The sequence below is a fragment of the Morus notabilis genome, unplaced genomic scaffold (assembly GCF_000414095.1).
Source record: "Morus notabilis unplaced genomic scaffold, ASM41409v2 Scaffold39, whole genome shotgun sequence".
Lineage (NCBI taxonomy): Eukaryota > Viridiplantae > Streptophyta > Magnoliopsida > Rosales > Moraceae > Morus > Morus notabilis.
Window position 1 is genome coordinate 469413 of NW_010366566.1, and position 24295 is coordinate 493707.

The following is a 24295-nucleotide window of genomic DNA, read 5'->3' on the forward strand; positions in this document are numbered from 1 at the left end:
CACTAACCCGTTCATTTCGTTGATTCGAGTTTAGAATTCAAGTTTTGCTACAGTAAAAAGCTCTCACAAATAATCACATCTAACTTTTTTGCTACAGTAAAAAACTCTCACATAAAATCACATCTCAACTCGAATTAAAAACTCGAATCAGCGAACTAAACGGGCTATAAATAACCCGACTCAAAACCGACCCGAATCAAACCCGTGCGGCGCGAGCGGTACGGCTTAAACCCTAACATATACTTCCCTGTATTTTCCACTAGCCTCCTCTCTCTCTCTCTCTCTCTCTCTCTCAGAGCGTCCACTTACCATGGGAAAGCCGAAGCATTACAGGCCCCCTGTGAGTTCCGATTCACCACCATCTCATCACTGAACTCAACTGTTTTCGTATTCAAATCAAAGTTCTTAACTTCCAACTTTCTCATTGTATTTTTCCAGGGTAAGAAAAAGGAAGGAAACGCCGCTAGGTACGTCACCAGGTCGCAGGCTGTCAAGCTTCTTCAAGTCAGTCTTCCCGTTTTCAGGTCTCTCTCTCTATCTCTCGTCCTCATTCCGAACCAATTGATTTCTATTATGATTTTTACCAGGAATTTATGTTTTGCAAAACCGAAATGGGATTGGATTCTCATTTGTTGTTTCTTTTACTTGTTTGTTTGTTTTTTTTTTTTTTTTGGAGTTTAAGTTTGCTTTTTATTGATTAGATTCATTTCATTATATCCTTGGAAGCAGAGCCTTTTTTTTATTTTTACTTTTATTGATTTTTATATTTAAGCCTGGTGTTTAAATGGTCTGTGTTTCAATTGTTTATATTGTAACTAACTCATTGGGGAAATCTGATAAGCAAATTCGGATATAGTGTCTTGTTATGTAGTTTTTACATTCATAATTTATTCAGATTGAAATGAAAGTTGTGGATTTGTTGAAAAGAATATTCATTACAATATCCACTAAGTTGTGGATTTGTTTTGGTAAAAATGGGTTTGAAAGATTTGGCACTAAATGTTTCGGTTTTTTTTGGGTATGCAATAGGAAGTTATGCATTCTTAAGGGTATCTTCCCGCGGGAGCCGAAGAAAAAGGTTAAAGGAAACCACCACACTTATTATCACTTGAAGGATATTGCCTTTCTTCAGCATGAGCCCTTGCTTGAGACGTTTAGAGATTTAAGGGCTTATGAGAAGAAGATAAAGAAAGCCAAGGCAAAGAAGAATGAGAAACGTGCAAAGCAGCTAGAAGTACGTAGACCCAATTACAAACTTGATAGACTTATTAGAGAGAGGTTTGTCTCGTTCCATATATTTTCAAAAATATTTTCGGCTCTCTTATATGATAGAATGAGTACCTGAACATAGTTGTTTGGACACATTTTGGAATTTCAGGTATCCAAAATTTGTCGATGCGCTCAGAGATTTGGACGACTGTCTTACAATGGTACACCTGTTTGCTGCTTTACCTGCATTAGAGAGGGAAAAAGTTGAAGTAAAGCGTGTCCATAACTGTCGAAGGTAGATATTCTGAACATGTAAAAAAGTAGATATGATTTCTGTGGCATACTCAATCTGTGCAGGCATAGTGTTGTGGGCACTTATTTCTGGGCTCCTGTTGGATCTTTTTCTAGGTTGAGCCATGAATGGCTGGCATATATTTCTCGGACTCACAAGTTGCGTAAGGTCTTTGTATCTGTTAAAGGCATATATTATCAGGTATAGTACATATTTATTTTTGTAAAATTTGAAAATTTGCGTTATGTTGGATCAGTTTTTACCATTATCATCATGGATTTACCTGTACATGTTTATATGCGCAGGCAGAAGTACAAGGGCAAAAGATTACATGGTTAACCCCTCATGCCATGCAGCAAGTGTTAACTGATGACATTGATTTCAATGTCATGCTAACATATTTAGAATTCAATGAGGTCATATGTTGACGAGTTATTCTTTGAGATTGAATAGTTTTGTTTCTCTTCTGCTTTGCTTATTATTATTTTTATTTTTGGCTGTAGACGCTTCTTGCCTTTGTGAATTGTCATCTATATAATTCCATAAATGTGAGATATCCACCAATTCTTGATCCTCAGTTGGAAGCTTTGGCAGCAGGTATGCTTTCTTTTACCCTTTTTTGTTTAGTCTTGGGTATTTGTAGCTGTAAATAAATTTTTGTTTGTTGAATGTTTTTGTAATTTAGTATCATGTGAGTTTTGCAGATCTTTATGCATTATCAAGGTGGTTTGCTGCTGGCTCCAGAGCTTCCAAGTTAGATCCTCAGCCTTCTAGTTTGTCTGGATCTGAAGAGGGTCAGGGGACTGCACTTAAAGAGTCTGAATTAAGACTAGCCCAACTTCAGCATCAACTCCCTTCCAATGAACCCGGTGCGTTAATGCACCTTGTGGAAGATGTTGCTGGTGATGAGGAAGAAGAGGATGAAGATACAAGGGAATGCAAGAAACTCTTCAGAAATATGAAATTCTTCTTGAGCCGTGAGGTGAGACCAATCTCCATTGGAACTAGAAATAAATTAATTTTCCTTTCATATATCTTTGCATATCTAGATGGTATGCACTGAACAATGAGAAAGCAAAGTTTTATTATAATTTAAAACTGATTGGTATTAGAAGGACCTCTGTTTTGTTTGTAATTTATTTATTTATTTATCTTTTAATTTCCATTGAAGAATGAAGAGTTAATTTTTACTCTTTTCAGGTTCCTCGAGAGTCATTGCTGTTTGTTATTCATGCTTTTGGTGGCACGGTGTCCTGGGAAGGAGAGGGAGCTCCATTCGATGAAAACGATGATGGTATTACTTATCAGGTTTGCTTTCTTGTACGCTATAAGAGCTGGAAAATGAACAACGTCGATCTATATCCTATCATTTACTGTTTTTACCGTTGAGAGTTGTTTCTTTTATGTGCAGATTGTCGACAGGCCAACACAGACTCACAGAATCCTTTCTAGAGAATATGTTCAACCACAGTGGATATGTGACTGTGTAAATGCAAGGATCATTTTGCCCACTGAAGGTTATTTGGTTGGCAGGTAATAGTATGGAAAATTTTCTGTGTAATTTCCCTTTTTTTTGTTACACCATGATAAAACATTTCAGTGTAATGAAGTTTCGCGAATAAGTAACACATGTAAGAAATGGATGAATGAGAAACATTACTACTAATATTGTATAAATCATAAAAACATCTTGTCTCTGTGTGTCTGTCTATGAGTTTTTTAGATAATTGATGCAATCTTCCTGTCAACAGGGTTCCACCATCGCACTTGTCGCCTTTTGTTGACAATGATGCAGTAGGTTACGTCCCAGACTATGCCGAGACCATTAAACGCTTGCAGGCTGCGGCCAAAAATCAAGTCCTTCCATTCCCAGGCGTCGGCGAAGAAGATATAGAAGATCCACAGAGTTTACTGGCAGAAGGTGTTATTGATAGAGCAGAGGCTAATAAAGCTGCTGAGAGAAAGCAAAAGGTTGGCAATTTTTAAAGTTCTACTAAGTTAATTTATGGAATGAGACAATGATTGCCTCACCAAATGCAGTCTTGTAGATACATAATATTCAATGTGTTTGTTTTAGGAACATTTTGTGTTACTTGTTCTCTTTGTAATATTCATTGCGTCCTGATTGGCCATATCAAATTCTAATTGGATGCGCAGATAATGACCCTTGAGAAGCAGTATCATGATGAACTAAAGATGGAACTTCAGGGTGTCTCATATTCATCGTCGACATCGAAGCAGGTTTCTGTTGAGGAAACGGAAGTTAGGGAGGAATCTCTTCCTGACGCTGAACAAATTGCTCAGGATACCGCAAACATGTCGAAAGTTGTTATGTCCCGTAAAAAGAGACGGCTTTATGAAGCTATTGAGGTAACTAGTGTTCAAATGCACTTATTTATTCTTTCACCCTGTTCTGTACTTAGAGTGATTGAGCCATCTCTCGTTCTTTATTCAGATTGGCAAACAACGAAAGCGGGACGAGATCAATCTTCTTAAAGAACGGAAGAAAAATAATAGAGTCTCTCAGAAATCATAGAGTTGAAGTGGTTCGCAAATTTTGGGCTTTTATATATTTACATGTCGACTTCTGTAATATTAGAAGAAGAAAAAACAAGTCTTGTCGTTGGTGGACACTATTGCTGCTTTATTTTGAAATTAAAATTATTCTTGGCGATTACATTTATGTACGTGCCTGAAGTGCTTTCTTTCATTAGAGGCTAGATTAAGGTGCTTTTGCACCCTCGTATTTTGAACTTTGGCATTCATATGAGGTAGCCATGCTCATTTGGATAATGCTCTAACAACTCAATTGGAAGACATTGTTGACGAAAAAGTACTGGGGTGAGTGTGAATTTTGAGTTGAGATGGTATTTTGAATACATTATTATGAACAATCTATTTACTCTTTAAATTGTTCTTTTGTACAAATAAGAAGTCTCAAATCTTTAGTTCAACCCACGACCGGTAAAACCACACACCACACGCTTAAAAAATAATAATAACTTTAAAAAAACTCTACAAACATCAAACTGAAAAAAAAAAAGAAAAAAAATTGTAAATCACCAAAGATGGTGTTTTTCTAACCACTGGGTAGTGTCTTGGAATGTGAAGACTTGCCAATAATGACTTTCTTGACCTTGGAAATGGAATGCTTGACCTTTGACCCAACACCTGAGAATAAGCCATGAGATTTCTTGCGTCCAACTTTGGTGTCAATGTCTTTGGAGGTTTGCACAAGGATTGGTGCATCTGGGTGATCTGCCTCTTCATGTTCATGCTCATGCTCATCCTCTTCTTCTTCCTCCTCCTCTTCATCGGTTTTCGTCTTCTCTGCTTCTCTGCCATTCTTTGTCGGCTCTTCTCTCTCTTCACCGGCGTGTTCGACAGTCTCTTCTTTCAAGCTCTGCATGATATCAGATAGTGAAACAACTGCTGGTTTTGTCTCAGTTTTGCCTCCACCCATTACATTCTCTCCTTGGCCTTCCTCTTTTTTGATTTCTGTAACAAAGATTTCTCTGTTCACCGACGTGTCATTTCCGGGTTGTGTGTCTTTGTGTTCTGCTCTTTGTGAAGTTTCTTCAACTGGGCTTGTAAGCTTTGGGGGAGAATCATTGTCGTTGGTGGTAATTCTTGTTTCCAAGCCGTCTTTGTCTTGTGCTTCCGTTGGAGTTAGCTCTTTGCATGTTGCATGGGAGCTTTCCTCCGGCTGCTTGATTTCTTGAATGATTTCATGGACTTCTTTAACGTCAAGGCCATCTTTTTCTCGTGAAATCTCTGTACTTAGTTCCTGCGTGTAACATTGATCACCATTTACATTATAGTTAGAGAAAGAAGCAAGAAAAAAAATAAAATAAAATCAAAGAAGAGAGAGAGAGGGAGTCTTGTAGTTAACCTCTTTGTCTGAGATTTCTTTCTCTGTGGTCTTTTCTATTGTCGTCTCACACTGAGGCTCTTCGGTCCTCAAATCGGTTGTTGCTACCTTGAGATGATTCTCAATGATTTCAACCTCTTCAATGCTGGTTAGTCCTTCAGGAGACTCAACTTTCTCAGAAACAAAGTCGGAAGCTATTTCGCGTTTCTCAACGTTGAGATTGGAGGCTTCCGTAACTGCTCCTCTTGCTTCCAAGTCTTTATCATAATCTGATGGAGAATCAGCAACTCTTGTGTCTCCTTCACTTTCTTGGGGCTCTATTTTCGAGACTTCACCGAAAGTCCCGCATTCTTCCTTTGACACTTCATTTAAAACTTCCCGTACAGCACCACCAGAATCTTCCTTATCCAAGTATACCTCTTCAACTGGTTTTACACCCCATGAATCTTTGTCAACAACTTCATTGCCTGGACAATTTTCTTTAGACACTGTTTCAGAAGCTTCTGTGATGTCTCTAATTTTATCTGCACCCAGCACTTCCTTTTCTGAGCTCGTCTCTTCTGTTGTTTTTTCCTCTCTCTCTTTGGCTGCGGTTGTGATTTCATCCTCTTGTTCCTCAGAAAGCAGCACGTAAGATTGGTCTAGAAGTTGAACTTCCGATGCGGTTCCAAGGAATGTCTCACTGGAGATCTTTTTGTCTTCTGTAACGAGTCCAACGCTCCGAGAATCGAATTCAGACACTGTTTCAGAAGCATCTTTGGTTTCTGCTCGAGTTTCATCGGAGCGAGACACTGTAATAGGAGCTTCTGTGATTTCTTCTTCAGTTTCTTCCTTCAATTCTGTCTCTTCTACCTTGTCTGAGACCAAATATTCTTGTGTCTTCTTGACTACTTCGGTAGTTTCGAGCTCTTGAACTTGCTCTATTGAAACTCCAACTTTGAGATCCCGGTCAGCAATGACTTCATCTTTGCTCACTGCTTCAATGCTTTCATAACGAGATTCCAACACCGTTTCAGGAGCTGTTTTGATATCTTCTTCAGCTCCCTCTTTTCCCAGCCTTTCCTCCGCCGCCTCATGAGATTCTGGGCTCTCCAAATGTGTAGCAGAAGAGGCTTCTATTTTCTCCTTATCTTGACTCTCAACTTCTTTAACGATTTCTTCTTTCTCCTCGACTATGGTTTCTGTTTCATGCTCTTTCTCCTTTGATATTCCATCATCAGAAGCGTGTTCGCTTGTGATTTCATGTTCGTTCACTGCCTTGACACCTCGACATTCAGATGTTTCCTTGTTTTCTTCTTTAACTTCATCCGTTTCCAGTTTCTCCATAGCTCGGATTGGCCCGGTTGCATCGACGTCTTCAGTTTGAGAAGCTAGTTTGGTCTCTTCAACTTCATTTAAGCTTTCCTCTACTGTAGTTTCCTTCTCTGTTTCTTTTTTATCAGCTTGATCCAAGTCAAAGGATCTTTCTTCAAGTTTTTTAACGCTTTCAACTTTTTGAGCTGGTAGTTTATCATACTCAGATTCTTGTAAGACTGGATTTCTCTCTTCCGAATCGGTCTCAACCGATTGAGCTTCCCCCGAGTTTGTCACTGATGTTTCCTCCCTGACGGTTGTAGTTTCATTGTTAGCAATACTGACATCCACAGGCTTTATGCTTCCTTCGTCATATATTTTTTCTTCTTCCGGTGCTGTTGGGGCAGATTCTTCATTTTCCTCGGTAGAGGTTTCTTTAGCCTGTGAGAAATTCTTACTAACAACTTCAGTGACTATTTCGCCAGAAACTTTATCCTGTTTAAAAATTGAGATTCTGGCTAAATTTCATAGAAGAGAAAATAAGCAAACCAAGGAAATATAAGTACACTTCTCATGCTAAGAAGCTAACCTCATAAACTCTTTCATCAACAATGGATACCGGATGAGATTCATTCAAGTTGATCACTCTGTCTGTGACCTGTTCTTTATTGCTTTCATTTTCCACAGCGTTTTCAACACCATCATGTACCTTTTTCATCTTATATAGAGTTAACAAAAATAGCAAAACTTTAGTTTAAGACCAAAGGAATATGAGGAAAAAAATAATGATAATAAAGCAAGACTTAGAAGAAGTTTAATTCCTTACCTCGGTTGTAATGACATCCTTGGTGGTGATCTCAGGTGGCAAACTCAACTCCTCATCCCTCTCCCCTTCGATTTCTTCATTCGCAATTTCCTTCTCAGTAGAAGACTCCGATTTAGAGACATCTTCCTCTTGTAATAGCTCTCCCTTTGTTGGTTCAGTTGTAGGAAGATTTTCATTTTCACATTTGGTTTTATCGGTAGTTATACTCTCATCTGATCTCTCACTTGCTTCAGTAATCACGGGCTCATGTTTTACAGATGATACTGTAGAAGAATCTTGAAGATTGGCTTCTAATGAGTCCTCCAAAGATGTCTCTGCCTTGGTGGCCTGTTCTTTATTTTCAGTTCCCGCAATACGAGTTTCACCTTTTATTTCTTGCTCTATTTTTTCTTCACTTTCACCTGTTCCTTCCGGGACCTTGTCCACTTCATTCTCTTCTGACTTCTCGTTTTCACTTTGTTGTAAATCACCGACGACATAGCTTGCCACGCCTTTCTCTTGAGGAGCAATATCAGAAATTTTGACCTCCTCTTTGTTATCTGATTCAGCTTCCTTCAAACTTGTTTCTTCACTTTCAGTTTTAGTATCTGAACTGATTTCCAGGTTCTTCTCTCCCCAAACAATGTTTAAGCCACTGAGCTGTGCTTTCACACGTGATTCTTCACTGGCAGTTTCAGTTGAGACAGAAGCAGATTGTACTTCAATGTCCGCATCACTTACGAGACCTTTCTTCTCAAGAGCAAAATCGGAACTTTGGACGTGTTCTTTGTTGTCTGCTTTGCCTTCTGCACTCGCAATTTCAGTTGAGACGGGATCAGATTGTTCTTCAATAAGCACATTGCTGGCTAGACCCTTCTCTTCAGGAGCAATATCATAACGTTTGACTACTTCTACACTCTCTGGTTCAGCTTCCTTTGAGCTTGTTTCGTCAGTCTCAACTCTCGAGGCAAAATCAGATTGTACCTCAACATCTACACTCCTTTCCCGACCTTTCTCTTCAGTAGCAACATGACAACTTTTCACCTGCTCCTCATCATCCGGTTCAGCTTCCTTCAATCTAGCTTCTTCACTCAAAATACCAGTTGAGACGGAGTCAGATTCTAAGCCAACATCTATACTTCTTAACACACCCTTCTCTTCAGAGGCAGCATCAGAATTCTTGATTTTCTCTTCATAATCTGTTTTGGCTTCCGTCACGTTTGTTTCTTCGGCGAGAATTCCAGCTGATCTAGAGACAGAGCCATCATGTACGGCAGGCTCTTTCTCTTGTGTTTCTCCTTTTACAATTTTTTCTTCCTCTGGAGCTTCTGTGATTATTGTAGTACATAAGTCCTCATTTGGCATTCCACTGTCCTCTAAGCTTTCAGGTTTTGTTTCCTCTATCACATCCGCCACTTCAATCTGTTTTTTTAAGAGTAAATCATAAATTCTTATTAGTAAACAAAAATGTAAATTAACAAACATAAAGGACTCTCTAACACAACAACTCTTGTAGAATCCATTGCATATTTGTACATAATCTGACCTTAAATTTGCCTACCTTTTCAACTTCCTTTGAGCATTCATCAACTATTTCCCTTGATACCTCCTCTCTGGTTTCTTGAACTACACTTGTAGTATCAAGCACCTATATCAAAGAAAGAATTTTCCAAAAAAAAGAAGAAAAAGATTAAGACAAATTAGAGCATGTACCAAATTAGTGCCAAATGTGCTTGAAGAAAACAAAGCAAATTAAAAAAAAAGGCAAATAAATGCAGCCATGAATGCATATTTTACATATTATAGATGAAATCTATGGAAAAATTTAACAATATGTTCGTTTCCTTTTTTCCGCACAGAAAATTGACTAAAATATAACAATTATGAAAGAAACTATGTATGGAATGGAATAAAAGAATTTGTTTATTAGATATAGACACTTTCGCTATAATTTAAAGTACACAAACATGAGAGAGTTAAATTGTTCTGCTTTTGCTAATTCTATGATTATTATTACTATTATTAGTATTATTATTAATGTTATTATTATTATGGTTATTATTATTATTATGATTATTTTTATTTTTATTATTATTATTATTATTAGTAGTAGTAGTATTTGTACTGGCACAACATGGAAATTGCACCTAGCATGGAGAAGAAATACAGAAGAGACCAATAACAAAATATGGAAGTTTTTATTCTAGTCATACCTCGGTTGGAATGCCATCCTTGATTGTGATCTCAGGTGGCATTCTCGGCTCCTCATCCCTCTGCTCTTGAACTTCTTCCTTCGCAATTTCTTTCTCAGCATAAGACTCCAATTTAGAGTCATTTTCCTCTTGCAATAGCCCCTCTTTTGTTGTTTGTTTGTTCTCTTCATTCTCTTCCGGCGTTACATTTTCATTTCGTTGTTCATCACTGTCGACATTGCCCTCCACACCCTTTTCTTCGGAAGCAATATCGGAATTTTTGACGTCCTCCTTGTTATCTGAGTCAGCTTTCTTCACGCCAGTTTCTTCACTTACTGAATTTTCTTCTTCAGGAGCAATATCATAACTCCTGACCTCTTCATTCTTTGGTTCCTCTTCCTTCAAACATGTTTCTTCGCTCTCTAAGCGAGCTGAGATAGAGTCAGATTGTACCTTAGTATCAACATAGGTTACCGGACTCTCATGTTCAGGAGCACTATCTTTGACCCACTCTTCATCATCCGTTTTGACTTCCTTCAAACTCGTTTCTTCACTCACAAGTTTAGTATCTAAACCGCATTCCGGACCCTTCTCTCCAAAAACAATGTTAAGGCCACTGAGCTGCGCTTCATGATCTCGTTTGGCTTCCTTCACACCTGTTTCTTCACTGGTAGTATCAGTTGAGACAGAAGCAGATTGTACTTCAACATCCGCCTCACTTATGAGACCTTCCTTTTCAAGAGCGAAATCAGAACTTTGGACATGCTCTTTGTCATCTGCTTTGCCTTCCTCCAATCTTGTTTGCTCATTCACAATTTCAGCTATTTCTTCACTCATAATTTCAGTGTCTACACAGCTTGCCAAACTCTTCTCTTCAGGAGAAATGACACAATTATTTTCTAGATCTAGATCTTGTTTGGCTTCCTTGTCACATGTTTCTGGTGCAACTTCCTCCGAGCTTGTTTCTTCGTGACTTTTAACCTCTTCCTTGTCATCCGTTATGACTTCCTTCAATTCTTCACTTACAAGTGTAGCATCTAAACTGCTTTTTGGACTCTTCTCTTTAGAAACAATGTTTAAGCCACTGAGCTGCTCTTCGTGATCTCGTTTGGCTTCCTTCGGACATGATTCTTCACTCTTAGTTTCAGTTGAGACAGAAGCAGATTGTACTTTAATGTCCGCGTCACTTACAAGACCTTCCTTTTCAGGAGTGAAATCAGAACATTGGACATACTCTTTGTCGTCTGCTTTGCCTTCCTTCAATGTTTCCTCATCTGCGATTTCAGCGATTTCTTCACTCGCAATTTCTTCAACAATCACATTGCTGGCTAGACCCTTCTCTTCAAGAGCAACATCATAACTTTTGACCTGCTCTTCATCATCTGGTTCAGCTTCCTTCAATCTTGCTTCTTCACTCAAAATACCAGTTGAGGCAAAGTCAGATTCTAAGCCAACATCTACACTGCTCGACACGCCTTTCTCTTCAAAAGCAACATCAGAATTCCTGGTTTGGTCTTCATCATCTGGTTTGGCTTCCTTCAAGCATGTTTCTTCCGTCACAATTTCAGTTGTGGCCGAACCGACAATGCTTGTTAGTTCTTCAGGAGCAATAGACTCAGATTGTACTTGATTGTTTTTCAAATCCTTCTCTTCAAGAGAAATTCCATAACTTTTAACCTCCTCCTTGTCATCTGGTTTTGCTTCCTTCGCGTTTGTTTCGTCTGCAAGAATTCCAGCTGATCCAGAGTCAGAGCCATCATGTACGGCAGGCTCTTTCTCTCGTCTTTCTTCTTCTGGAGCTTCTGTGGTTATTGTAGTACACAAGTCCTCATTTGGCTTTGCATTGTCCTCTAAGTTTTCAGGTTTTATCTGCTCAATCTGTTTTTAAGATTTAAATCATAATTCTTATGATTAGCAAACAGAAAGTATTCTCAAACGCAACAAGTTTTGCTGAATTCATTACACATTTGTACATAAGATGACCTTAAATTTCCGTACATTTTCAACTTCCTTTGAGCTTTCCTCAACTATTTCCGTTGATAACTCCTCTCTGGTTTTTTGAACTACACTTATAGTCTCGAACACCTATATCAAAAGAGGAATTTTCCCATCATAAAAAATTGGGGATTGATTAGAGCATGTATAGCAGAATTAAGGAACTTTTATTTTTCTCCTAATGAAAGCAGAATTAAAGAACTTTATTTCCCTTTTTGGTGATCGTTTGGTTTCATCAGATCTAAACAAGTTATTTCTATAGTGCCAAATGTGCTTGAAGAAAACAGAGCAAATTAGAAAGCGAAAAAAATGCAGCCACGAACACATATTTTATGTCCAACCAAAAAAAAAAAAAAAAAAAAAATACATATTGAAAAGTTAACTACATGTTCTTTCATTTCTGTCTTTTTTTTTTAATACAGATAATTGACTAAGAAATAACAAATATGAAAGAGACTATGCGGGGAATGGAACAAAAGAATTTGTTTATTAGATATAGACACCTTCGTTATAGTTGAAAGCACACATACATGACAGTTAAATTTGTTCTGCTATTGCTATTTGTTTATTTATTTATTTATTTTACTGGCAAGACATGGGAATTGCACTAGTATGGAGAAAAAATAAATAAGAAACCAATAAGTTTTAGTCATACCTCATTTTCTAAAGCATTTGTATCATCCGTATTCTTCATGTTTTCTTCCTTGTTTTCAGTTTTTGAAGTTTCTTCAACGTCCTGAATAGTTCCGTCCTGTTCCACACAAGTAATATCTGCAGCATTTCCACTCAATGTTTCTGGCCCGGTTTCTTCAGGCGTCACTTGAAGCAAATGTTCAAGCTTTTCTTCCGGTTCATCTTTCTGCAGGGGTGATTGTTGTGTTACTTTAACTTCATTGTCATCATCTTCTTTCACTACTTTAGAAAATGCGTCCTCAATTTCATTCTCCTCTTTTGACGTGTCGATTTGATCTAGCTCCTTACATTCTCCCTGCTGATCTTCTTGCTTTACCGATGAGAAAGCAACAGATCCTTCAACATCCTCATTTGTCTTGCATGGATTGCTCTCACCTGTTCCAGCCGTTTCTAAGTCTCGAGGAATCTGCATAATAATTATGTTTCAAGTTAAAAAGTATTCAATCAAAATTTTTCGAATAAGATCTTTTAGGCTTGAAGGCTTTCCTATTACCTAACCTGTTTATAAATTTCTCTTCTTCAGTTTAATGATCATTTTAATATGTTTATTATATGACCGACTATTTTTTATGGTTCTCAACTTGGTTATCATCATAACTCAAGAGGAATAATAATAGACCAGAAGAAATAGAGAACAAAAATATGTATAGTTTTTATTGTATTATAGCCATACCTCCTTTTCTGAATCATTAGTCCTATCCACATGCTCGGTCTTCTCTTTCTCTGAGGTTTCTTCAAGGTTCTGAGCAATGCCCTCCACTCCCATGAAGGTGATATTTTGAGCATTTTCAGTTGATGTTTCTGTCTCCGTTTCTTCAGGCGTCACAGGAAGCAAACTTTTGAGCTTCTCTCCAGGTTTGTCTTGCTGTGCGGCCTGTTGTTGATCTTCTTCGGCTTTTGATTCTAGAGTCGATACTTTATTTTCATCATCAACTTTCACTACTTCCGTGGTAAATGATTCCTCAGGTTTATTATCCTCGATCGAAGCTTGGACTTGACCAATGTACTTAACTTCTTCCTGCTGACTTTTTTCTTGCTTCACTGAGGGCGCATCAAAAGAACTTTCAGCATCCTCATTTATCTTGCATGGAAAGCTCTCACCTGCTTCTGTTGTTTCTAATTCATTAGAAATCTGCAAAGTAAATTCAGTTTCATGTTAGAGCAAACAATCAAATTGTATTGAACAGAGAGCAATTGTAAAAAAATATTTAAAAATGTAAAAATATATATACATATAGCATTATTGCTCTAGTCGTATACCTCCTTTTCTGAAACATTCACGTTCTTTGTCTTTGCTCCTTCATTTTCTGTTTCTGCGGTTTCGTCAACATTCTGAACAGCTCCTTCCACTTCTACACAGGTGATTTCTCTAGAAATTCCGTTTGATGGTTCCGTATCGCTTTCTTCAGGCGTCACATGAAGCAAATCTTCAAGCTTCTCTCTCGGTTCATCTTTTTGCGAGGCCTGTTGTTGATCTTCTTCATCCTTTGACACCACCTCTACCTTTTTCTCTGTAACTTCGACTTTACTGCCGTCATTTTCTTTAACTTCTTCGGTAGAATAAATTTCCTCAACTATGTTCTCTGTTGGAGCTTCGACTTGATCCAAGTACTTGCTTTCATCCTGCGGAATTTCGTCTTGATTTATGGATGAAGATTCAACAAAATGCTCAACCTCCTCATCAACATACGCCGTTTCTAATTCTCTAGGAATCTGCAGAAAAAATTAAGGTTCAACTTACGAGTATACAATTCGAATTCTTTCAAGGTCGATGATTTTTAGCATAATCTAACCTCTTAATTGGATTTTTCATGATTGTTTAATATTTAATTATATGAGTCACAACTGTTTTTGATCCTTCAACTTGGTTATCATCGTAGCTCATATGGCAAACAACACGTATCATCATACATAAGAAGAAACAAACAAGCAAAAATATAAAAAAAATTTTGCAGTCATACCTCCTTCTCCGAATCATTTGTATTGTCTATATCCTTTGTCTTTTCTGTTTCAGAGGTTTCTTCAAGATTCTGAGCAGTTCCCTCCACTTCCATGCTAGTAATACTTCTCGCATTTTCAGTTGATGTTTCTGCCTTGGTTTCTTCAGGCGTCACACAAGGCAAATTTTCTAGCTTATCTTCATATTCTTCTTTCTGCGTGGCGTGTTGTTGATCTACTTCGTCTTTTGATGATGCATCTGATACTTTATTTTCTTGATCATCTTTCACTACTTCAGCAGTACCTGTTTCCTCAAGTTTGTTCTCCTCCGTCAAAGCTTTGACTTGATCGATGTACTTTACTTTTTCTTGCTGACTTTCCTCTTGCTTCAATGATAAAGCATCAACTGAACTTTCGGCATCCTCATTTATCTCATATGGAAGTCTCTCACCTGCTTCTGTTGTTTCCAATTCTTTAGGTATCTGCATTGAGTTTATATTTTGAATAAGAATAGTCAGAAAGACTTTTCCAATAATCTTAACCTCCGTATTGTACTTTCTTGTTAATTTAATGATTGTTCTGCATTCTGGTCGTACAAATTACAACCATTTGTGATCCTTCTTTTTCATTATTGTCATGACTAATATGGGGAGACATTACGTCCCATCATAATAATAAAAAAACAGAGAAAAATGTGTGGAAGTTTTATTCAAGTCGTGTACCTCCTTTTCTGAATCATTTGTGTCATCCGTAATCTTTGGTTTTTCTCCATCTTTTTTTGTCTTTGAGTTTTCGTTAAGGTTCTGAATAACTTTTTCCACTTCTGCGCAAGCAAGTTCTCTATCCATTTCGCTCAAATTCTCAGTATCGGTCTCTTTAAGAGTCACATGAAGTAAATCTTCAAGCTTCTCTTCAGGTTCGTCTTTCTGTGTGGCCTGTTGTTGATCTTCTTCGCCTTTTGTTGCCAGCTCTATTTCTCTTTCTGTAGCTATCACTTTGTTGTCATCATCATTTTTCACTAATTCGGTAGAAAATTTATCCTCAAGTTTGTTCTCTTCTATCGAGACATCAATTTGATCTCGGTACTTACCTTCTTCATGCCGACTTTCTTCTTGCTTCACCAATGAAGCATCAACAGAACCTTCAACATCCTTATGTGTCTCAGATGGTATGCTCTCACTTGGTCCAGCTGTTTCTAACTCCTGAACAACCTGCAAAATTAATGAAGTTTCAAGTTTGAGTAACGTAACGATCTATAAAATGTCCAAAATGACCAACTAGGCTCTATCGTTTTCTGCATAATCTAACCTCTTTTTTGGACTTTTCTACTTCATTTTCATGGTCTTCTAACACTTCAATTACATCTTCCTGGATATTCTCCTGTGAGAGGTCATTTATATTGCCTTCCTTTGTGATCTCTGCAGTACTTTCTTCATTTATTTTTTGTGCTTCCTTTATGTTATCTTGAGATGTCTTACTAGTTTCTTCTTGAATTGGTTCTGGTGCAGAAAATGCAACTTCTTCTCCAACGATTTGTTCGTGACACTCATCTTCACCTCTCGGTTTCAGGGCTTCTTTCTCAAAAATTTCAACTTTATTTTCCTCTGTTGGAGCACCATTTGGATCTCTGGACTTACCTTCTTCCTTCTGACTTTCCTCTTGCTTCACCGATGGAGCATCGAAAGAGCTCTCAACATCCTTATTCTTCTCACATGGAATACTCTCACTTGCTCCAGCTGTTTCTAACTCTTCAACAAACTGCAGAATTCATTAAGTTCTGAGTTAGAGTATTGCCGCAAATTTTAAAGATTTTCAAAAAGACCAAATAGGTTGGACTCTCTTTGTTATATCTAACCTCTTCCTTCGACTTTTCTGCTTCATTCTCATGATCTTTCGATGTTTCAATCACATCTTCTTGTATATCCTCCTGTGAGAGGTCATTTATCTCGCTAATCTTTGTGATCTCGGTGATCTTTTCTTCATCATTTGCATCATCTTGAGAGGCCTTGCTTGTTTCTTCTTGGATTGATTCTGGCGTACAAAATGTAACTTCTCTTTCAACAATTTCTTCTTTATGAAAATCTGCTCCTGTGCTTTCTTGTTTGCGACTCTCGTCGTCACCTCGTGGCTTTAAGGCTTCGTCCTCGGGTTTACTCTCCTCTATTGAAGCTTCAGTTGGATCTAGGTACTTACCTTCTTCCTGTTGTCCTTCCTCTTGCTTCACTGATGAAGCATCTTCAGACCTTTCAACATCCTTATTTGTCTCGCATGGAATGCTCTCACCTGGTCTGGCTGATTCTAACCCTTCAACAACCTACATAATTCATTCAAGTTTCAAGTTAGAGGACATGATACTTTTTTTTTTATTCAAAAATACCAACTAGGCTTAATTATTTTTGCATAATCTAACCTCTTGTTTGGACTTTTCTACTTCATTTTCACTGTCTTTTAACACTTTAATCGCACCTTCTTGGATATTCTCCAGTGAGATGTCATTTATGTTGTCTTCCTTTGTGATCTCCGCAGGGTGTTCTTTATTAATTTTTTCTGCATCCTCAATGTTATCTTGAGAGCTCTTACTTGTTTCTTGTTGGATTGCTGCAGGAGTAGAAAATGTATCTTCTTCACCAACAATTTGTTCTTTGTTGAAATCTGTTATTGTGCTTTCTTGTCTGTGACTCTCATCGTCTCCTTTTGACTTCGAGGTTTCTTCGTTGGGAGTTTCAACTTTATTCTCCTCTATTGAAGCTCCGCTTGGATCTTGGTACTTACCTTCTTGCTGATCTTCCTCTTGCTTAATTGATGAAGCGTCAACAAACTTTTCACCATCCTTATTTGTCTCAAATGAAATGCTCTCACTTGGTGCAGCTGTTTCTGTTTCTTGAACAACCTGCAGTATAAAGTTTCAAGTTAGAGTACACTTAAAATCTGAAGTTTTCCAAACTGACCAACAATATCATTTCCGGTATAATCTGACCTCTTCTTTGAAACTTTCTTCATTTTCATGATCGTTTAATTTTTTAGTTTCATCTTCTTGGTTATTCTCTGGTATGCTATCCACAATGCTTTCAACTGCATCATTTACGTTATGATGAGAGGAAATTGTTTCTTCTTGAACTGATTCAGCCGCAGAAAATGTAACATCTCCTTCAATGATTTGTTCTTTGTCGGATTCTGCTTCTTGTCTATGACTCTCATCTTCACGTTTTGACCTCAAGGCTTCTTCCTCGGAAATTTCAACTTTATTCTCCTCTGTTAAAGATTTGATTGGGTCTTCTTGGTCTTGGTCCTTAATTTCTTCTTGATTCACTGATGAAGCATCAACAAAGCTTTTGACATCTTTATTCGTCTCACATCGAATGCTCTCACATGCTCTGCCTGATGCTAACTCTTCAACAATCTGCAGAATTAAGTTTCACGTTAGAGTGCACTTACAATATAATTTTCCCAAAAATGCCAACTAGACTTTATATTTTTTGCATAGTCTAACCTCTTCTTTGAAGTTTTCTGCTTCATTCTCACGATCTTCTAATGTTTTGGTTGCATCTTTTTGGGTATTCTCTGGTGTGAGGTCATCTAAGTCGCCTTCCTTTATGCTCTCTACAGTGCTTTCATCTTCATAAAAGTTCTCTGAATCCTTTATGTTGTCTTGAGAGCTACTTTTTTCTTCTTGAACTAGTTCCGGTGTAGAAAATGTAACATCTCTTTCAATGATTTGTTCTTCATCGGCATTTCCTTCGGTGCTTTCTTGTGTACGATCCTCATCTTCACCTTTTGACTCCAAGGCTTCTTCCTCTGCAATTACAACTTTACTCTCCTCTATTGAAGCTTCAGCTCGATCTAGGTATTTGCCTTCTTCGTGTTGACCCTCTTCTTGCTTCACTGATGAACCATCAAAAGTCCTTTCAATATCCTTATTTGTCTCACTTGCTCCCACTGTTTCTAACTCTTCAAGGACCTGCAGAGTAAATTAAGTTTCAAGTTAGAGTATACCAACAATCTAAAATCTCCAAAAAGACTAACTATGCTTGATGATTTTTCACATTATCCAACCTCTTTGGACTTTTCCGCTTCACGTTCAGGATGTTTTAACGTTTCTGTTACATATTCTTGAATGTTCTCCAATGAGAGGTCATTTATGTTGCCTTCCTTTATGATCTCTGCAGGGCTTTCTTCTTCATTTAACTTTTCTGCATCCTTTACATTGTCTTCAGAACTCTTACTTGTTTCTTCTTGTATTGATTCGGATGTAGAAATTGCAACATCTCTTTCACTGATTTGTCCTTTGTTGAAATCTGCTGCTGTGCCTTCTTGTTTATGACTCTCGTCTTCACCTGTTGGCTTTGAAGCTTCCTCGGTTATTTTGCCAACAGTATTGTCAACTTTAGCGGGGATATCATCTAACGCCGAACTTTCTTCAGATTCTTGAGCTGCAATAGAAGTCAAACATGCATCAGTTCCCAGATAAATTTCCATATATTCTGCTATTCTGGCCTTTGCAGCTATTATATTAGTTGCCATGCTTAAATGATGATTTCTTGCAGAAGAAGTTTCCATAGTTGTTATATTGCAGACATTTGTCCGACTTAGTTTCCGACTCAGAATTACATGGGCACCATTAAAATAGTACTTTCACTTGGTTGATTAGGCAAATAAAGTATATGATATGTAACTGTCCAAACATGTATATATATACATACACGTGTATGTATGTGTGCGTCGTGTTGGTATGCATAGGAGATAACTTGATGGTTAAAATTCCCAGTCAAGAAGTGTATATTCTGTTAGCCTAGATTGTTTGACACATAAACTTGCTCTCTTTTTTGCCACAAATTTTAAAAGAAAATAACAGTCTTGAATATCTGAAGCTACTTACTTGATGTAAATTTCTGCACGTCCAAGTCAGTAACTTCCGCCTCCTTTTTTATCTTTTCTAATTCGTTCCCTCCAGCATCCTGGGCCACTAAGCTTTCTTTAGAGCTCACTCCACAATCCTGCTCGGTTTCCCCAGTGTTTTCGCATGCCTTCACGATTATTTCTGTTGGTGCTACTTCTTCAGTTGAGAGGACAAATGCTTTCTCTGTGATTTGGTATCCTTCAGATTCAGCTTCACCATGCGTTTCCTCTCTTACCGATGCTTCATCTGATGTTTGATCTTTTTCATGAGATTCCAGTTCTGAAACTTCATCAATCTTTTCGTCTGTTACTTCCGCTTGCTCAACCAATAAGTGAGTGTCACTTGAGTTGTTGGCATCATTATCTTGAACTTCACCTTCTGTACTCTCAGCCTTCTCATCAGTTAATGGGAGATTCTGCCAACGAAAGAGGACATTGGTTAAGTACCCTGGTAGGAAAATTATAAAAGAAACGCTTAAGATGACACTTGAAAAAAAGAACTTTTGTTTACCTAAATAAATTTGATACAAAATTGAAAGCTTTACAAATTAAAATAACGTTAAAGCATGTATTACCGTAATCTCGTTGCTTTCCTTGAAGCTTTCTTCAAGGCTTTTGTTTTCTCCCTCTTCATTGATAGGGGTGACTGTTGTAGCATCTTCCCTTAAGGCTACACTCTTAATTTCCTCAGAGACGACATTGAAGTGCTCTTCAAACTTCTCCTCTTCTGTTTCTTTTTGCGGCAACAAATTATCATCAGGGTGATTCTCATGCTTTGTAGATTCTGCTTCTGTAAGTTCTTCTTCTTGGATAAGTTTGTCAGTAGTTATGTCTTCAGCAGCCACAAGACTGGATCCTTCAGTCTTTTTTGCCTCGTCTACTGCTGCCTCAGTTACATCCTGCCCCTCATCTTTTCCACGAATCTCTTCATCGGGTTTCCTGGATGAAATTTCAGGCTCTTGTTCATAATTTTCATTACTATTGGTATCTCCACTTGCTGCGCCTTTCACTTGAGCATTTTCCTCGAAGATTTCAGTTTGTTTTGTAACCTCTATCAGGCTCTCTTTGGCAATGTTCTCCGACCCGATTTCGGAGCTTCCTTTTAGTATCTCTGGATTGTCTTTTTCTTGTGAGGGCACCTCTTCAGACTTTGCAACAATGAGTGTAGCTGAACTGTCCTTATCTTGCAGTTCATTTTCGATTGAAGCTTCATCTTTCTCTTGCCTGTTCAATTCATCAGCATCTTGGCTGTATGCAGGACCAAGGACCTCTTCATGTCTCTCCTTTTCTGCAATTCCAGCTTCTTGATCACCCAGTTCATCCGTCACAGTTGCCCTTTCAACCTCATCCTTCACAGATTCGCCAGTTTCATTATTCTGACTTTCTTCGCGACTTAAAGCTTTGGTTGAGAAGCAGTTATCTCCGACATCATCATCCAAGCCAACGCATTGGTCTTCTTCCTTAATTTCTTCGAAGCTTCTTTCTTCTGTACATTCCTTTTTAAGGAGTGCGGCTTCTGTACTCAAGGCATTGTCCACATTTTCCTCTTCGGGACAAGTCTCTACAACAGATTGAACATCCTTATGATCCAAGGTAACCTCTGGTATGCGGGGATTTTCTTTACTTGATAACTCAGCATGGCCGTCTTCCTTTTCTCCTTCTCTCTCATCTTTCTCCGAGTCTTTTATCTCCTTTTCAGTACTTCCTGAACCTTTATCAACTGAATCCTGCTGATTCAAGATCGCTTCCACATTTTGACCAAGTTTTTCGTCAACCTGATCCGCTTTTTGCGTTTTCTCTTCAATTACTTCATCTTCTCTTGCTGTTCCCTCTGCAACCTCAAACTTTTGGCCTTGCTCAAGATGCTTTGTCTCTATTTCTGACGAACTGAGTTCGTCAACTTGTCCACCGGCCTCTTTACTGGAAATAGTGGGACCTGAGGGTGATGCCAAAAAACTTCCACCCTCTAAGGTCCCAGAGTTGCCATTGACGGGATTGTTCGTGATTTCAACCTGAGTGCTACATTCTACTTGCTTATTCTCTGATTCTGCCTGGCATTCTTGAGTTTCTGGACATTCGATTAGCTGACTTTCATATTTCTTCACTTCCACGAGGAAACATTCATTGACAGTCTTCTCAAACTGTCCAGTTGTTAAGCTTGTGTCTTCCACTTCTAGTTTCTGCAGAAAGTGACAATAGTTAGTTACGTAAGATTCAATCACTGGCTGTTATCAGAATGCAGACTTGGACGTGAAATACACGATACTTTTCTTTTCAATTTTCTTATCCTCATTTCCCCTTTTCCCAACTTATGAGAACGGATTAGATCAATCCTTTGGTTATACAGAATTCTGATATCGAAACTGATCACTCTAGTTTTCCATAATTATCGCGAATTATCGATACATTTTCATCACAAGAAAGATACGTCACATGAATGCACAAAATAATTGTTTCTCGTATCGAATTACGTGAAATAAACCACTAATTATCCGAGTCAGATTAATATCAGAGAATATCTACTAATCATAGATTCATTATATGATTTTGTCCATCCACACAGCATAGCGGCATTACACATAATTTCTGCCACCTTCAGGAAAAAAAAAATATATAAAGTATAAATAGATCATCACTTTCGATCCAAGATGTCAATTATGGGATATAATTAATATTTTTCTTAATTTATTTTCTAAACTTTATTTCCATTATATTAGTCTCATCAATCAAGTATAGGGGTTGATTCATTCCAAAACGAAAGAGACTTCTATAAGCTTTAATCTCCATGATCCTAAAATATTGAAGCTGGCCTTATTCTTCTGAGACATTTTTGAAAAGCTAACTCTTGCTTCATATCTCTACTTAAATGTTTAATCACAATTACTGTAGACTTAATTGGAGTGGACTTTCAATGATTAGGATCAAAATAATCTGCTCTTTGTTTAATCACAATTACTATAGACTTAATTGGAGTGGACTTTCAATGATTAGGATCAAAAGAATCTGCTCTTTGTGGGAAAGAAATGTATAAAAGTTTCAATATCTTTCTATTTGGCTTTTGATGATCAGACAAGTATTTTGATTTAAGAAACAAAATAAAAAGACTAGTCTATCTAGTTTGTTGAATTCTACTTGTTCTTCTCTTCTTGTATTGAAATCAAAATTGAGGATATTCCTTTATAGAAACACACGATCTTGCAAACTTGCTAATCTGTCATAGTGAATCTATCTTAAGGACTAAATAGAGTATAAAAGAACTTCATATATAGTTCAGATCATTGAGAAACATATTACGAGTATATCATCATCGTACAAAATCATCAAAAAACAGTAAAATATACTGAACCAAAGATCTTAGAATGCCATACCTTATGCAATATGACTTCTGGAATATCAGCTTGGGTTGCCATTCATATGCATGAAAAAACTCGACTTTGATTTGATCCGAGAACTACAAAACTAGCATAATGGCTTTGTGTTTCTGAATTCAAACTCTGCAACCCTTTTGAAAGCTGAGCCTGAGAATTTGTTTGAACTTTGAGCTAGCTGAAATATCTTGTTAAAACTTTTTTGAAGTTCAACCAGTGAAACATTTTGCTATCGAGTGTTTGTATTTTCTCCTGATAGTTATGTTGCGAAAAGTAGGCAGGAACTGACAAAATGCCACTTGTTATATGTTAATGTAATTGATGAGTTGGCCACTAATGCCAATGGTCCTACTGATTGATCATTCACATGCTTTTACAAATAGGACTTTGGGGAAACTCCAGTTATATTATATCACTTATAACCTTAGGCTAAAAACACATTTTTTTTTTTTCACTTTTGACAAAGAAGCAGCAATACTTTTCAACAGTATCCCTTTTTTTCATAACTTTATATTATAGATCTCCTTTTTTGGGATGCAATATGAAAAATAGATAAAATTTCCTAAAAAGAATATTTAATATAAAAAAAGAGATAAATTCTCCTAAAAAGAATTTTTGTTATTTCAAGTATTTAGTAGGTCACTCTTGTTCATGGCGGTAGACAGGACTACCCCAGAGATTAGGACTGCCGATCTATATTTTGTTATTGTTGTTATTTGAGTTGTCGCATTAAAATATCTTGATGCGTGAATGTGCACTGTTTTAAGTGTATGGTCATATTAGATGAAGATTTCAACTGTATAGTAATACCTTAAATAATTTTAAGGGCAGCGGTCGTGATGCACTAATAGAAAGTGAGTCCCGCAACGTAAGACGCACTTTTTATTCTAAGCATTTTTCTCGTTCCTTAGATATTCTTTTTAGTTTTTACCACAATTATTTTTGGTTTAATCAGACATTGTCATGAGGTGAATATTAATGTGAAGTTTTCACTTCTTAACTTTCTTGAAGTTGGGAGTTTGGCGTAAAAACTAGTTTTAAGCGTCATCATTGAGGTTGTTAGGCATTTTTCTTTAGATGTATTGAATATCTAACAAATATATCAATTTCCACGGTACATATGGTTTCCATAAACAAATAATTTTATTGACGAACGCCATAGTTTCGGTTAGGGGGAAGAATTACGTTTTGAGTTTAGATTCAGATGTCCAAAATCAATTAATTAATAATTAGGAAAAGAAATGTTGAAGATGCAGGTGGTTCTGATTGGTTATTTTCTGTAATGAGTCTAAAGATTTTATTCTTTCGTAAGATAAGGATGATAATAATGATGTTTAAAGACATAGAGAAACGGTGGAATCTTTTGCCTTGTGGGACCACTATGTCCATGTGGCGTCGGGTCAGATTTGGCTCTTTTATGGTGGGTCCACAGTTGGGTTGGACCGTAAAAATATGAGGTGTTAATTGGATATTTGTCAAACAACAAAATCAAATCTACGAAAGCATGATTAAAGACTATTATGGTAACCGCTGAAGATTAGAATTTGGTTATTTTTTTATATTTACTTTCAAAATATATGATTATATGTATGTAATTTCAATCCAGTTGAGGTTGATAAATGAATTTACATGAGTTTCAAATTTCATGCTGACTTGACTTCGTGTTATTTTTAGACTTGTGTGTTTCCTTTATTCCAGTTTAGGTATCGTTCACTTCGCGAATTCGAGTTTTCAATTCGAGTT

The 24295-nt window shown here is 37.3% G+C and overlaps 2 protein-coding genes across 5 annotated transcripts; one reads left to right on the forward strand and one right to left on the reverse strand.

Annotated features, from left to right (window-relative positions):
• The first annotated feature begins 273 nt into the window (after nt 1–273).
• Nucleotides 274–4412, forward strand: LOC21403451 (pescadillo homolog). Its single transcript, XM_010110520.2, has 13 exons — nt 274–340; nt 439–524; nt 1030–1278; nt 1379–1504; nt 1618–1702; nt 1807–1917; nt 2005–2098; nt 2206–2483; nt 2702–2809; nt 2913–3034; nt 3253–3472; nt 3659–3871; nt 3957–4412. The coding sequence occupies exons 1-13, from the start codon at nt 311–313 to the stop codon at nt 4035–4037; spliced, it is 1803 nt and encodes a 600-aa protein (XP_010108822.1). The 5' UTR covers nt 274–310; the 3' UTR covers nt 4038–4412.
• On the reverse strand, nt 4413–22775 carry LOC21403452 (titin). Of its 4 annotated transcripts, XM_024173765.1 has the most exons (22): nt 22553–22775; nt 19760–21364; nt 19165–19600; nt 18342–18718; nt 17779–18246; nt 17266–17688; nt 16699–17178; nt 16144–16602; nt 15597–16046; nt 15379–15499; nt 15011–15270; nt 14312–14770; nt 13611–14063; nt 13024–13482; nt 12313–12756; nt 11661–11747; nt 9684–11540; nt 9032–9118; nt 7492–8892; nt 7255–7383; nt 5394–7160; nt 4413–5288 (listed from the first exon to the last, which is right to left on the reverse strand). In XM_024173765.1, exons 1-22 carry the CDS (start codon nt 22592–22594, stop codon nt 4581–4583), a joined length of 12972 nt encoding a protein of 4323 aa, XP_024029533.1. In that variant the 5' UTR covers nt 22595–22775; the 3' UTR covers nt 4413–4580. The 4 variants fall into 4 exon arrangements, with proteins under 4 accessions (XP_024029533.1, XP_024029531.1, XP_010108823.1 ...); XM_024173763.1 differs by having other exon boundaries at nt 5394–7106; nt 15011–15499; XM_010110521.2 differs by having other exon boundaries at nt 15011–15499.
• Nucleotides 22776–24295: the final 1520 nt, after the last annotated feature.